This window comes from Asparagus officinalis, chromosome 7, assembly GCF_001876935.1.
Source record: "Asparagus officinalis chromosome 7, Aspof.V1, whole genome shotgun sequence".
In the NCBI taxonomy this organism is placed as follows: Eukaryota; Viridiplantae; Streptophyta; class Magnoliopsida; order Asparagales; family Asparagaceae; genus Asparagus; species Asparagus officinalis.
The window spans coordinates 70,499,386-70,515,831 of NC_033800.1; the positions used below are offsets into that span (position 1 = coordinate 70,499,386).

Below are 16,446 nucleotides of genomic sequence, written 5' to 3' on the forward strand. Positions count from 1 at the left end.
ATCTCCACCCTCTCTCTCTCCTCCCTTCCCCTCCTCTCCCTCTCCCTCTTTCGCTCCCTCCTCCGCTCCTCCCCTCCAATTTCCCCCGACGCTGTCACTCTCCTCTCCATCCTTTCCATATCCGCCCGCCTCCTCCACCTCCCCTTTGGCCAATCCACCCACCTTCTCTTCTTCAAGCTCGGCGTCCCCCACTCCCTCAAATCCCACAACTCCCTCATCAATCTCTACGTCAAATGCGGCCAAATGCATGACGCACGAAAATCACTCGATGAAATGCCACACCCAACTGTCATCTCATACACCATCTTCTTATCCGGGTTGGCCAAATTCGAAGGAATTGATATTGCCCGTAGAATGTTTGATATAATGCCGGAAAGAAATGAGGTTTCTTGGATTGTGATGGTTGTGGGTTTAATAGAGGCTGGGAGGCCTAGAGACGCGTTTTCAATGCTTGAGAGGATGGTTTTTGGAGATGGGTTTTGTTTGAGTGCAGTTAGCGTTTGCTCCGTTCTTTCTGCGTGTTCGCAGGCTGGGGATCTTACGACGGGGAGATGGCTTCATGGGTATGTTGAGAAATTGGGTATTTTTTATGAGGATGAGTTTGTTCTAGTTGGATTGATTGATATGTATGCAAAATGTGGGAGAATTGGAAGTGCGAAGATGGTGTTTGAGAGGATGAGGGTTAGGAACTTGGTGGCTTGGAATGCGATTATGAGCGGGTTATCAATTCATGGATTGGGGAATGAGGTGCTGAGGCTTTTTGATCAGATGATTGATGAGAGATTTGAGAGGCCGGATCATATAACATTTGTGTCTGTTTTGAGTGCTTGCAGTCGCTCGGGGCTTCTGGAACAAGGGCAAAGATTGTTCGATGAAATAGAATCGGTTTATGGTTTGAAGCTTAGAATTGAGCATTATGCTTGTATGGTTGATCTTTTGGGGCGAGCTGGGAAGTTGGATGAAGCTGAAGCTTTGATTCGAAAAATGCCTATGGCACCTAATGAGGTTGTGTTGGGCTCTCTAATGGCATCTTGTAGCCTGCATGGAAAACTAGAACTTGGTAAAAGGTTAATGCATGAGCTTATAGAGCTCTATCCTAATAACACCGAGTATCATGTACTACTGTCAAATCTCTATTCATCTCATGGGAAGCATGCCGAGTCTAATGATCTTTGGAGGGAAATTAAGAGGAATAAAACTAGAAAAGGGCCCGGAATAAGTTATATTGAAGTTGATGCCAATGTTCATCAGTTTACTGCTGGCGACAAATCACACCCACGAGCAAAAGAGATATATTCCAAATTGGATGAAATTGTGCAGAGATTGCGCTTGGCTGGGTATTTTCCAAATGCAGCTTCTCAGATTTCTCGTGTTGAGGATGGTTTTTTAGAGAATGGAGATGCGAGAGAGCAAAGAGAACAGGCTCTTTTGTTGCATAGTGAAAGGCTTGCAGTCGCTTTTGGTCTTGTTTGTACTAAACCGGGTGTGCCTTTGCGTGTATTTAAGAACCTTCGGATATGTTCTGACTGTCATTTGGCTATGAAGTTGGTTTCTGATATCTATAAGCGAGAAATTATAATTAGGGATCGTAATCGCTTTCATTGTTTTAAGCATGGACGATGTTCTTGTGATGATTATTGGTGATGAGACGGAAAAATATGGTCTTGGTTCTCCTGAGGGAATTTAATTGCCAGCAACGGTGAGAAAGTCGGGGTTTCGTCATTAGATAAATGGTTGATGTGCAGACAAGAGTTAACGAGCAACCATTATGTGTTTTGATTGATATGAGGTCTCAGGCTGAGGATTGGAATGTTCTTTAGGACTCCCAAGTATTGTCCTTTAAAATGTTAATTCATATCCTTCAATGCAAGAGGCAGCTTCTCACCTTTTGCGTGTTGTTGATAGTTACTGGGAGAATGGAGATGCAAGAGGAGCTAGAGCAAGCTTTGTTGATGATGATCTTCCACGGGAGGCTTGCAGAACCACATGATGTTTAAGGACCATCATATTTTTTCTGATTGTCTCTCAGCAATAGAGCTGGTTTCTGGTGTTGATTAGCGAGAAGATCGTCGTGAGGGATCACAATTGCTTCCATTGCTTTCAGCGAGGTATATTTTCTTCTTCTGATTTATGGTGATACGAGAGTTAAATTATTGATTCTACTTGTACTTTAGTATGAGGTATTGAAGTAATCTTAGGACTCATGAATATTATTCAATGTTACGTACGTTTCAAGTTTTTACCCAAGTGCGTTTTCTCTTTTCGATTCTTTTTTTTAAATAACCCTGAACCATTAACCAGGCTGACGTCAATGGTGCATGGTGCAGGACAAGATTAAACGAACCATCTCCTCAAAAGATCACATTTCCAAAAATAGTTTGGAAACCTTTCTAGTTCGTGTCGCATTTATGTCAAAAATGCATTGTGCATTGTCATCAAACGAATTACCTATCTATTTGAATTCCCCAGAAATACATGGACCATCCCTTTTTTTTTTTTTTTTGAGAGAGGGAGAGAGGACATGGACCATCCTTTAACCTGTAGTCTATAAATCATACTCATCTCGATTGTATCATTTGTTCTTTTTGTGGGTAAGCTGGGAACGAGTCTTAGTTCTCAAGGCATGTCCTCAAAGAAAGGGCTAAATAACTTGGGAGCCACAGACGCGAGCCCAACCTTCCTGCCCTGATAAAAATTAGAAAGAAATCTTTACATGACTTTATCATCATTGTTTATTTTGTTCTGTTTTATTTTTAAAAAAAAATCTTTGCCGAGCTACCGTTTTGTATGTTTGATGGCAATCTACATAGATGGTGGCATCTGTCAAATGAGAGAGGTTGTTGATCCTGATCATTTGGAAGATGATTGTAATGTCTCAGTCAGGTTAAAGTTCGCTTAGAGTTGAATTTTCTTCTTTTATTCCTCTTCTTTATGTGCTTATGAAATTTTCTTTTCTTTTTTTGTCTGTCTTTATTTTGAATCATGTAATCGCTCACAAGGATGTTATGCATCTTTTTTTTTTTTTGGCAGAACATTCAGACTGCCGAACAGTAATATTGTGGACTTTTGAGTATAGACAAAGATTCATGCATGAGGAAATACAGACACAGAGCACAGTGTTTTCTGTTGTACAAGTTTGAAGTCATATGCCCAATATTACAATGAGGCTGAAGAATGCCGTTAAAATTTGTAATCAACTAGGTCCAAATTTGTAAATGCAACTGTTAGGGAGCTTAGATTAAGCCTTTTATGGACACAACTCCTCGTGTGTTCTATTGCCTAAAGCAAAAAATTGCGGCCTTTTTGCGTGACTCGTTATAAGCTTTTTGTATGTAAAGAAAGAAGTGAGATATTTAGCAAATGCAAGGAAGCAAATTATCTTTTGTTACAATGGCATTGTTGTTGCAAATCGGTGCATGATAGTTTGCAATATTACGGTTATGTATATTCATTCAAAAACAATTTTTTTCATCTATAATTATGAAAGTTTTGAAACATGGCCTCTTGGATGCAATTATATTACTGTTAAGATCTAAGATGCAAACCTAGAGGAGGGTGAATAGGATTGGTCACGGTTTCTTAAAAAAACAGATTATGCAGCGTAAATAAAACAATAATTCAAACACAAGAAGGAATAACTCAAATCACAAAATAGCATAATCAGAACATATAAAAATCTTATCGTTTACCAGATCAACAATCCTACATATATTCTTTCTTCTCGTGGAGTTCCCTATGAAATGAGGCATGGAACGGAGCCACTACGAAGAAGTTCCGGGAGTTACAAAGGAAGCTTTGAACTCATGGGTTGAGAACGGGAGTTGAACTCTATGAGGTCGAATCTCCCGTTGTTCCTCAGTAGCTCAATGGTAGAGCGATCGGCTGTTGACTGACTGGTCATAGGTTTGAATCCTTCTTGGGGAGATTTGATTGATTCTTAATTTAATTTTCATTAAAGAATGAAGAATTTTATTGAATTAAATTATTAAATTAAAGTGCTTGCTTTGACCATTAGGGATAGGTAAGTCGTTCCCTACCTTTGTTTCTTTTGCATTCTATCTCATCGTATCACATTCTGTTCAACGATATTTGAGAACATTATGTGAAAGTTTACCTGAATCACACACGCAATGCAGTAGGTTTATAGGACCGAAACCCTACTTTTACCAAAAAACTAGTCGTCTAATATAACTCTTCACAAATGAGTAACCCTAGCCCTAGCTAGTGTCCAACCCTCAATCAACGTTGGCTTGCATACGTTGTACAAAACCGACCACACGATCATTAAAAAAAGAGTTTAACAAAGAATCAATATCAGTTAAGCACAAATAGAAAAGATCTTGCAGCATCTTACAACACTTTTTTAATATCAAGTCTTTGTCCTTAATGATCTAAGCGGAGCTCTAGAAGAACGATGTAGATGATGATATTCAAGGGTAGCACTCCTTGACAGTTGATGATCAGATGACAAAGAATGCAATGAGAATGTTTTGAGATAGCTTCTGGTTGATTCCGATGAGATCTGTTGTTCCAAACTTCAATCCTACGCCCCGCCCCACCCCTTCTCCCTCAATTAGGTCATGAATAACTCTGTAAAATGGGAGGAGAGAATGAGTGCCTCAGTTGTATCCAATAGCTGAGATTAAATATGAAAATCTAAAATCAACGACCAGAGTCATTGATGAGCAGCAGGAGTCATCAATGACTTAGGCTCATTGATGAGATCTTGAGCTCATTGATGATTGAAAAGGCTCTATAATATTTTGTCATCAACGATGAAAAGTTCTCTTCGATCATTGATGATTGAGCTGCCATCAATGATTCGACTTCACTCATCGATGATCAGAATGTCTCTTCGATAAGTTGTTCTGCCGATGGCTTATTTCGAGCTGAATCTCATTCCTTTATTCTTTGAACTCGATTCTAACTTGTTCAACCCCGCACAAATCAACTCAAGCACGAATTAGATTCAAATGAATGTTTGTTATTACACATATAAAGAAATTGACAGAGCATGGTTCTAACAATTACATAATATAATAATATTTTCCTTATAATATGATATAATATTATATTTTTGCCTTCTAATTTGAAGTATTTTTCGCAGATGAAACACTTTAACCTACGACATGTTATAAGTAAGAGCCTTAGAAGCGCGACCTCTTTAAAAGAGAGAAAGAGTGATGAGCTTATAATGTTGAGGCCAAGTTAAAATACATAAATAATGCCAGAGTCTAAATAAACATCATATTCGAAAATGGGGTCAACTTAAATACCAATTTGATAATTTAGCCTAAAAAGCTCTCTCAGAGATAATCATAATCATGGACAGACTAACACGAGTTATGGGCTCATACCTCAATTTACATTCAAAGACCTTCAGACATCAATTAAATTACCTGCAAATCACCGACATCTATCTATGCATCTTGGTAAATACTCAGCTCCGATCGCGGACTCCTACTCTATTAGGGCAAAGCATCCGTTCATCAAAGCAACAACAATTACCACCAAAGGCCCGCTTCTCAAGGAAGCATTTCATGAAAACTCATCGGAAGGTCAAATTCTTTTAAAAACTTATTCAAGTTCTGTTGCTTGGATCCTTCTTCGTAATGACTAACGTTTTTTATTATATCGACAGTAACGGACCGGATGCACTGGATACTTTTATTGACACCATCAGAGTTGATCAGGTAAACGAATTCAAACCAACCCGGCCCAGATCCATCTAAAACAAGCCCGCTATCCAATTCCTCCCCCTCCGCCGCCACCCTCTCCGCCACCACACCACCACCTCCGCCCCCGGCGACACCGCCCCCGCCAACGACTTCTTCTCCCAATTCCTCCAGATCTCCAAGAAATTCCCCAAACGAAACCCTAACCCTAACCCTGAACTCCCTGAACCCCATCGCCCCCTCCAATACAACGCCCTAATGTCATCCTTCAACCGATCCAGCAACCCAATCGAAGTCCTCCGCCTCTTCCGCCAGCTCAAAGATTCAATCTTTTTCCAGCCCAATCTCTTGATCTACACTACAGCCATCGATGCGCTCGTCAAGTCGAATCGATTTCAAGAAGCAGAGGATCTATTCAAGGAAATGGTGGATTCAGGTATAATCCCTGACGCCACTTGCTGTACTGTACTCATAAAAATGTATTCTTTCCATTTGAAGCAGTTCAGTTGGGCTTACGGGGTTATTGGATGGATGGTACAGTGCGGGATTCGACCCGATGTTGTCACGTATTGTACTTTGATATCGGGATTGTGTGAGGCCGGTAGGATTGATGAGGCACTTCATGTGCTAGCCGTGGAAATGAAAAAGTTGAATTGTGAGCCGAATCTGTTCTGTTACGGCACGGTTTTTAAGGCGTTGGTGTCTGCAAGGAGGTGCGGGGAGGCGGAGGATTTGTTCTGGGAGGCGATGAGTTCGGGTGTAGATCCTGATGTCAAGTTTTGTACCGAGTTGGTGAAGATGTATTCTTTTGATTTGGAGAAGTTTGAATCGGCGAGAGAGGTCGTTAGGTGGATGGTTAAGTCGGGATGCAAGCCTGATGTTGTCATGTATTCAACTCTAATTAATGGTCTTTGTCGAGCGGGAAGGGTTGAGGAGGCGAGAGAGGTTGTAGATGAGATGGTTAAAGAGAAGTGTGAGCCTAATTGTCTCACGTTTACCCCGTTACTTCAAGCTTATTGCTCGAATGGGAGGATTGAAGAGGCGAAGAGGTTATTGGATTCGATGGAGAGTGGCAATTGTTCTCCCGATACTGTGTGTTATAATGTTCTCATTCAAGGACTTTGTGATAAGGGGGATTTTGATGAGGTTGAGAATGTTTTGAGAGAGAGTTCGTCTAAGGGTTGGAACCCTGATGCAGTTTCGTATAATATTTATATTAACGGGCTTTGTAAGGTTAGTAGGATAGAAGAAGCTTTTAGGCAGTTGGAAGTCATGTTAGATAAGGGACTGTGTCCGACTGTGGTAACTTTGAACATACTTCTGCATCGTCTTTGTTGTGAATCGAGGGTTTGGGATGTTAAACGCTTATTAGAGAGGAGCTCCGAGTTGGATTTGGATTTCAATGTTGTTAGCTATAATACTGTTATGAGTAGGCTATGTGAAGTCGAGGAATGGTTCACAGTTCTTAAGATATTTACTGATATGGTAAAGAAAGGAATAGGACCAGATACTCAGTCTTTTAATATTGTGATTTATAGCCTCTGTAGAGCTCGTAAATTTCGCATGGCTTGGTGTATATTTGAGAGCAAAGGGTTTGTTCCTAATGTTGTGTCCTGTAACATTTTGATGCACCAGTACCTTTTGGCAGGAAAGACCAATGAATTTAGCAGTTTGGTTTCTTTCATGCAATTGAACAGCATTGCTCCGGACAAAGTGACGTGTAATATAAGAGTTGATTCTTTGTGTAGAGAGGGAAAATTTTCTGAGGCTATTCATTTTTGTAAAAGCTTAAAATATGTTTATTCGCAAGAGCTGATTGCTCATCTGAGTCATGGATTGGTTAAGGGTGGAAGACTTGGGGATTTGCTAAGACTGTTTGAGGAATTGTTAGATAAGGGTTTAGTTCTCGATTGTCAGGTATATGATTTTTTGATCGCTGCATTTTGCGAAAAGGGCTCCTGCAATAGCAAGGAGATATTTAAAATATGTCTCATTCTGGATAAAATGCTTGGAGTATAATGGTGGATTTCTGGTACTTTTATCCCCTGATCATGGAAGTTGAAGGGGCGAGGTTATGGAAGGTATCCCCTTTACCTCTGTTGATCTTTGCATCTTCCTCATTTGCCTCTGTATGATTTGCACGTAACTGAAAATTGTTTCTAGAGTTATCCTATGGACACTAAAACTATTTTGTTTTGCACCTTTATTTGATGGATCTGCATATCAATTTCTAGATTTCTTAAAATTTGTCCCTTTGTGTGTTTTTAATCCTCCTAACTCACAGGAAGTGAAATACATGAATAAACTTGTTCTGTTACCTAAATTTGGCTCCTTGTTCCTCTGACTTCTTTTCTAGTCTTTTGCCAATTTACTAGCTGCCATGGTTTTCATTGCATGACTTTATCTTTGTTGTTTTTACAATAATGTTCCAATTGATTCTCCTCATCCATGACTTTTTGAACCTTAGCCAGTCTGAACTCTTGTATTAGTTAGCCCAAAACTCGATAGAAATATTATTATTCTTAGATGTTTAAATCTTAAATGTAGTATAATAATAAGGTTCTGAGTAGATACAGAAGTATCTTTTTAAATAACATGAGAAAGGTGATATAACAGATACTGCTTTGGTGTGTGATGATCATGATACTTTGTTGTAGGACGTGTTTCACTTGGTCATTATTATAATGTGGAATAAGTTTGGTACTTCATTTTCTCAACAAAAAAAAGGTTGTTTTCACGTAAACCACCTTTAAAATAGGTGATTATACTAAAACCACCTTCAAAGTTCAATTTATATAGAAACCACCTTTAAAGGGGTTTCTATTGCAATCAACCATCTTGATCTCTTTTCTGATGAAATTTTGACTAGAATTCCCAAAATACCATTAAAACACACGTGCCAGGCAGGTGATATGCCTTCTTAACCAAACCTAGTGCTTGACATGTGTGTTTTTAAGGGTATTTTGGGAACTTTTATTTAAAATTCATCAGAAAATAGGTCAAGGTGGTTGATTGCAATCGGAACCCCCTTTGGAGGTGGTTTTTATACAAATTGAACTTTGAAGGTGGTTTACGTACAATCATTTTATTTTAAAGATGGTATCTGTGAAAAGAACCCTAAGAAGAAACTGACAAATTGAACTTTGAAGGTGGTTTACGTACAATCATTTTATTTTCAAGATGGTATCTGTGAAAAGAACCCTAAAAAGAAACTGACAGTTCCTTGTTCATCATGTGAATAACTGAGAAAAAGATGGTCCCTCTATGTTATCTATTAACTGAGTATTGAAATAGCACAATATCATGTGCATCTTATAATCTTATGTCCGTGTATGATACATTCAACTTGTTAAGTTTGTCTCTGCTTCTAAATGGTTTTGTGCAGGCAACTGCTTTGCATTGGCCTTTCAAAAGATTGTGGCAGAGACTAATATTTGTCAACTTCCTATAAGAGGTGGCCTTGAGTGGATTACTGACGCAACCCCGAAATTGCTTAATAAGACATCTACACTTCTGTTATTCTGTCGGCAGGAATCATGTAGTTGTGGGGGCTGCTACTTTCATATACCATAGCACTAAATTGAGGTAAGCAAAACAGTACGTATGCCTTTTTCTGACTATACATTGTGGTATTCCATTTGAGTTTGTAACATTTTTTTGTCAATTGGTTTGCCGCTGTAAATTTGTTTGGCTTGCAAGGCCAAGAGGTGATTATTTATGCATGTCCCTTTTAGAAGGAAGCTGTGCCCACCTTTGTGGATAAATTAATATCCATCTCTCATCTATACTAACCTGCTTCCTCAGCAACCATTTTTGAAGAAATCATCTCTTTTTATTTCCTTTGCCCAAGGCAATCACTTGAGACGTGTCGGCTTGTGTGCATGAAGATATTCACAAGTGAGTTTAAATCCATTGCTTCATTTTTTGACACTCTTACAGTTACATATATAGTAGGGAATCAGACGAGGTACAGCATGGAATAAATGCAGTGAGATGTAACCTTTCTTTCAGAATAAAGGAAATGTTTTATATCAGTTTTGCACAGATGTAGTAATATTATGTATGAATTTTTTCCGGGGTAAGATGATGTGTATACCAATTTTGTTCTCCGCATTGGTGGAAATTTTGATTACATTACTTGTGGCTGTTATTTTTGTCCAGTGTACCCCGCTAGATTTCTTCAGTATAAGCTGCGGAATCTTATAGGTATAAAGTCAGTTCTTTTATGAATTTTACAGCGATGTAGCAGTGCGTATGTATCAATCTTTTCTGAGTAGGTGATGTTTATACCAATAATGTTCAACATAATTGGTGGAAATGTTGGTAAAATTACATGCGGTTGTATCATTTTTGTTCAGTACAATCTGCGTAATTTCTAGTGAATATTACTTTGTTGTTTGAATTTCTAGCCCCTCAATATGACTAGAATATCCATGATCTTATATTTCTGACCAATTTGCTTACATCTTGTGATATTTCTATACAGCAATTCTTGTAACAGTAACTGTCAAACTGCAAACCATGCATTAGAACAATATAAGGGTGTGTTTGTCAACAAGTTAAAATTGAGTTAGGACTGAACTTGGCTCAATTTTAACTTGTTTCTTGTTTGTCAAATTTTCAGGTCAGAGCTGGCCTAATTTTGTTAGCCTAAGTAGTGTCACTATACCAGTTTTTTTTAGACCAGGGGGTCTGGTCCAAAAAAAAATGCTTTAGTACAAAACTCCCAGTTTTGTTCACTTTGTCAAACACACCCTAAGAGTAGAAGGGAAATTGGAATGCTCTCAGATTTATGTTGATTATTACTTAGAAGTAATTATCTTGCCAGTGACTTGAAAACTCAAGAGTAAATATTTCTTGATTAAAACCCAAATTTAAATAAACTACACAAGAAGTTAGAAAAATATTAACTAATAGGCATCTTTTTCTAATGATTTAATCATTTCATTTTCTATGAATAATTTTAAGGTGAAGTGAGAAATACCTTATTCATTAAAAATATATGCATTTACCTATATGACTCTGCATTTGAGCAAAGAATCGAAGGTTTTCCCCCCAAGAATTTCTTTTTTATAATCATTGATACATCATTTACCTAAGGCTAAAACCATTAGCAATAAAATAATTTATCACCTGATGCTCCTAAGAAGAACCAGCAATATTGACCATAATTTCTTCAATATTGCAAGACCTTAAAATTGCCAAATACAACAGGGAACTTATGAAGAGTTGGCATACTGACAACACAACCACACAACAAATGTGCATATCCACCGCATAAAAATGGTCAACCTTATGAGAAAAAAAAAATTAAAATGCTATAGACAAGATCATAATCTTACAATCTCTAAAGTCCCTAAGGCGTCGAAAGAAACACTAATTACAGTTAGTAAAAAGACTCCTCGAGTATCAGCTTTCTTGTGATCTCTATAAATACAGAAACCACAAGGCGCAGGCTGCTCGAAAATGCTAACTACTCAAGATCTATCTTCATAGCCCAATTGCTGTCCTCAGCCATCGGCATACTCCATGGATGCATCAATTCTAGCGATCATAGTGGACTCTGGCCCATTTGATGTTGCAGAAAACATATGGCCATTGCTACCAATATCAGAACCGTTGGCATCACTCTACAACAAGCAAAGTAGAATATGAATAAAGGATGCATAAGCATACGAGCAGCAAAGAAAATAAAATATACTACTTGGTGAAATTCTCTCTTCCAATAGTACCCAAAAATAAATTTACCTGCTCAGTTGGGTTAGTGGGAGAGTTCTGGATGCCAGAAGATGAAGGTTGTGAAGGACTTCTTAACGTTCCCTGATGATGAAAAATGATAGGAAAAAATCAGAAAGCCAGCTAACACGCAAAGCATTGTGCGGTCAACAAAATAAACACCAATTAGACCCCTCCATGAATATGTAATATAAAAGTTTAATGTATTATTAATATGTAATATCTAATGTACTATTCCTTCACAGAATTTATCTTATTTCAGCATTATTTATGTAAGCATTTGAAAAAACTGCGTTTCCAATCTCTTTGGGAATCAGTTTGGAGTTGTTTGGAAGAAAAGAAAACATAAGCCCGGAATCAGATCTTTTGGTGTATACATCATCTGCAATCACTTAGTTTCTCTGGAAAGAAAGAAATTTCCAGAGTTTCAAATGACTCTGCATCTTCAGCTCCCCAGGTTCTTCATTGTATAGCATATGCACAATCGTTCTCTGGTAGTGTGATGGGGAACAGTTATTAAGCCCACCGATCGTCCTGCATCATAGTGACTCTTCTCCGTTTCCTCGTTATCATATGGATGTGCAAGGTTAAATCTCACCACTCAAATGAGATGATGTCCTATTAAAGAGAAAGGTTACCCAGCTCTTCTTTTTTTTTTTTTTTTTTGGTTGGGGGGAATTAAGTTTCCTCCTTTTTAGACCAACATGCATATATACCCGAGTGAAATATATACAAGTGAACTGATACATTCTAAAAATCAAAGACACAAGAAGGAGCACACATGGCAAAAGTGGCATAGTGTTAGCAATTGATGTGTGTTTGACATGACATAATTTCCTGATAGAACTTCCAAGCTTCCATAGAACTTCCACACTTCCAAGAGTGTACATTAACAGTCATTTACTGACAGCATCTGAAATAATGGACAAAAGGGTTCATATAATAAAACAAAATCTAATATCACCAACATAAGCATGGTGAAATGGCACTTCAGAAAGAGGCCTTAACATTCTTTTTCCCAGAGAAGCTCTTTATATTATGAAATATCGGTTTTGATCCCTGCCATCCTTCGGCGGAAATACAGGAGGGTTACCACTTGATGCATATCATTGATCAACTGTTCTCGTTCTCTTTGATACACACAACATATGCTCTTGCGTGTGTCTGAGATAGGAGGGAAGCCATCAGTTGACATGTGGGTTATTAACCATGCTCATGCACACAAACAAGCAGACACGTGTATGTCGATAGAGGGAGACAGGGAGAAGAAGAACCAGCATCATGGCCAAGAGAGGGAGGGAGGTTGACTTATTTCTTACTTTGGTGGTGGTGCATGCATGGAGGGTGGGGGAGACTTTATGGGTTTTTGAATCTCAAGTGCTTAAAATCATAGTGGTCAAAGCAGAGTAGCTAGCTGGTAACCAAGTCTGGGAATCAACTGTAATAGCATAATCATGTTTATTATATACCATGTGAGCGATGAGGACTACAAAATATATAATGCCAGTAAGATAAAATGAGATCAGAAGGAGATGAACCTTATTTGCCCACATCAGCCCACAAGCATTGCACAGAGATCTTGGTCCAGCTGGGCCACGACGCATCATTGGAGTCGCACCTTTAGGAGTTCCACAGTTTTGGCAACTGCAGACACCACATGGTTTTTAAAAGTAAAGCAGCAGAATATAGTTTCAATTTGGCAGGGGAAGAAGAAGAGTCAAAAACAACAATAGTAAACATAACCATCTTTCATATGTTTTAGCTATTGCTTGCCATGGAAAATTCTTCAATATCCAAAATTAAATTTTAAATTTAACAGAAAATCAAAATTTTAAGTTATATGCTTAGAAACTGGAAGAATAAACTGTGTCATGATTGAAGCTTCAACTTACAAGCTTGATACTGTTTCCTCCTGAGAATTGCTTTGAGCATGCTCACCACTTGAAGAAGGAGAGACTGCTTCCTCAGAATTTTTCTTCGATGATGCAAACTGCCCTTTGTGTCGTTTCATTCTGAATTATAGAATGGTTAATGCCATCAAGGGAGAAAAAGAACACAAAACATTGTAAACCAAATTTCCTAGTGAAGACAACTAAGCGTATTACTCCAAAAAGGTTAGAAGAAGAACATTTATTTTCACGGTTACAGTTTAACGATAATGTACATCATGAATCTACATTGTACCTTAGAAATTCATCGCATGCTGATCAGATATCAATAAAATATGAAAACAATAAAATGTTCTTTAAAGTTTTGGATGTTTAGCGTTTAAATTGTCAATTATTCTAGAGCATCTTTTGAGAATTTCAAAATATCCAACTCCCTAAAAGTTAGGGAGGAAAAATTGGAACTTTATTAGTGAACTTTCCACAATTGAAACTCATCAAGTTAATAAATTACAGTATCAAAACAAGGTATTCGATAACATACCTAGAAGCAACATCTTGTCTGACTTCATAGAGTACTTTCTTATCAAAGCACAAGTTTTTCCTCTTCTCCCGATACCTCATTATAGAAGCTAACCTATGAGGATTGGTGGAGAGTCGTGTAATATCATTCGGAAGCTTGTAAGAAAGCATGGACAGAACAGTCAGTTGAAATACAGATATTAAGTCAAAAGAAATTATGGCCACTGGTAATCCATACCCTGTGATGTACATTGTCCGGTGATGTCATGCCCGGAAAGTCAGGAGACAATTCTTGTCCACCCAACAACAGTAACACTGCTTGCACCTGTATATAAACATCATAATAAAGGTTTTAATCCTTTATATTATTTAATGAATTAAAGTAAAACATTTGCAGAACAGGAGGAATGCAGGAAAATGTCACATAAATTTTCGATCATATGTCCTTAGTTTTCTTTAGCTTAGTAGGTGCTTTGCTATGGACAACTTACACAAGATCCATGGAAAAGTAAATGTTTTAAGGTGTAAATGTGTATTTGCAAAGAAGAATATAACAAAATGGTTAACCGTTGAAGTACTTCCAAGAAGCAACTTGCACTCCCCTACTTCCTTAAATTTCAAAATTTCCAATTATAGTTAGCATTCACATAATTAATGCTCTACAAAAGTTAAAATATCATAGGGAATTAATCATAGAAGACGAAAAAATGCGGGTCGGAGGAGACTGTGTGCCCAAAAAACTGTGTGCCCAAAAATGCAAGAAAAATAGCAAGCAAGCAACTGTTTAGCAATAATAGTCTGTAATGTATGATTGGGATTTTGTTGTTATTTTGGGTCTGTTAGTGAGGCCTCAGATAGAGCATAAGATAGAGATTATCCTAGTATGATATAAAGCACGTCTTCCTCTTACATTTGAAGTAATATTGTGTTGTCATGGAGCCAGGAATAATAAAATTGCACACGATGTCTGGATTCTTGCAAAAGAAAGTATAAAAATTTAACTAAAAAGTTACTGAAATTTTCATATTCTTTCATTCACAAATGTTTACTCCTATGAAAAAACACGCATTTCTATTTCGTGAAATATGCAACCTTAATTCTTCTTCTTCTTTCTTTTAGTATACGCAAACCTCTTACCCACACCCAATCCTTTGGATATGTGGCATCCCCTACTCTGCACCAGCTGATCTTTCAAACATGGCATCCCCTTCACCGCACACAGCCTTATCCTTCAGCATGTGGCATCTTACTACACCAAAAACAAATAACAATAACAACAAAACCTTTGTTCAAATTTGTTGGGGCGAACACTAATGATCCTATTCCTGTATTCAGTTAAGGGTTATGTCCTCCATCACGTAAACCACTATCATATTCTTCCAAATTGCTAACGACTATGTCCTATAAAGCCTACCTTTAGTCACTCCTTGCTCCATTATTGAAAATCTTGTCATTCGTCACATGCTCAGAGCAACCAGCTCACTTCCTAATTGATCAACCATGTCACTTTTGCTCAGTCCAGCTTGTTAAATTAGGGTCCTTTTTTTCATCATTTCTAGTTCAACTTGAGTACACACACATTATATTTGTTATAATGCCAAAGAAAAGATTTTAACGTTGCTGCTTGATTCCAGACGCTGAAATAAGTTGGAGCGTGAGAAAGATGACATAGTGGTTTATCTTTCGTCCTACTGATTTCCAAATGTTCTTCAACACGAAGGAAGACTAGTGAGTTTCGACAAAAAGCAACAAAATTGGTTTTGATGGGTTACCAAGCACCCTCTAGCTGAAATAGGACAAAGAAGAAGTAATTCTGAGAAAAAAGGACTAATTCATTAAACTTATTTTAACACCCATCGAAAGAAATTTGAGATGAATCTCAAAGAATGCGATTACTCTTTCGTCATTTATATCTCTCCAGTTTCTCTAGTTCCCCTTCTAGCCGCCAGAATACAATTAAAAAAATTAATCTTGGCACACTAATTCTGACAAGATAAGATCAAACCTCATTCTTGGAATAAAACAAGAATTATAAATAGCCCTCAATGTTCTGGTGTCGTTCATCCAACCCCGAAGCCAAAATCCCCCAAATCAAATCAAACCGCGATATCACCGAGCCATCATTCAAACAAGCGACTCAACATCCTCAAAAATCAAATACAAAAATTAGAAAAGCATAGGACTTTCTGCTAACCCTTTCAGCTGGACGACAATCGAACACCGTAAACCCTCCCCTGTGAACGAAAGCGCAACTGTATTCGACGGCGCTGAGCCATGCCATAGAGTGCCCTCCGTCACCGCCCGCCGCCGCCGCCCGCTCTCGACAGGCGTCCTCCCGCCTCGTCCCCGGACGGCGTCCCCGCCCCGCCTCGAATCTACAGGGGCGCGGCGCACTACGTCTTCGGAATCTACATCGTAATCTAAAACCCAAACCCTAACCCTAAAATTGAAGTGCGACCTTCAAGAAAATGATCGGGCGATAAAAATTGGAGCGGAAATGGAGACGGAAAGTGACGCCATGGCTCAATCTGGGAATTACCGATGATCGAGGGTTAGGTCTTAGCCCTTGCGGTTTCACGAAATTACTGTTTGGGACAGTGAGGGGAGGGTGATTTTGCTCATGTTTG

The 16,446-nt window shown here is 38.3% G+C and overlaps 3 protein-coding genes across 3 annotated transcripts; 2 read left to right on the top strand and 1 right to left on the bottom strand.

Annotated features, from left to right (window-relative positions):
* On the top strand, positions 19–3,380 carry LOC109847315 (pentatricopeptide repeat-containing protein At5g15340, mitochondrial; the record flags this gene model as incomplete). Its single annotated transcript, XM_020416552.1, has 2 exons — positions 19–2,108; positions 3,031–3,380. A coding segment is annotated over one exon (1,626 nt), but the record flags the coding sequence as incomplete, so codon positions are not given.
* Positions 5,931–9,809, top strand: LOC109849141 (pentatricopeptide repeat-containing protein At5g64320, mitochondrial-like). Its single transcript, XM_020418951.1, has 3 exons — positions 5,931–6,111; positions 6,216–7,756; positions 9,061–9,809. The coding sequence occupies exons 1-2, from the start codon at positions 6,046–6,048 to the stop codon at positions 7,692–7,694; spliced, it is 1,545 nt and encodes a 514-aa protein (XP_020274540.1). The 5' UTR covers positions 5,931–6,045; the 3' UTR covers positions 7,695–7,756; positions 9,061–9,809.
* Positions 10,858–14,163, bottom strand: LOC109850618 (GATA transcription factor 28-like). The gene is made up of 6 exons (XM_020420669.1): positions 14,058–14,163; positions 13,842–13,975; positions 13,304–13,423; positions 12,950–13,055; positions 11,424–11,495; positions 10,858–11,305 (listed from the first exon to the last, which is right to left on the bottom strand). Exons 1-6 carry the CDS (start codon positions 14,085–14,087, stop codon positions 11,186–11,188), a joined length of 582 nt encoding a protein of 193 aa, XP_020276258.1. The 5' UTR covers positions 14,088–14,163; the 3' UTR covers positions 10,858–11,185.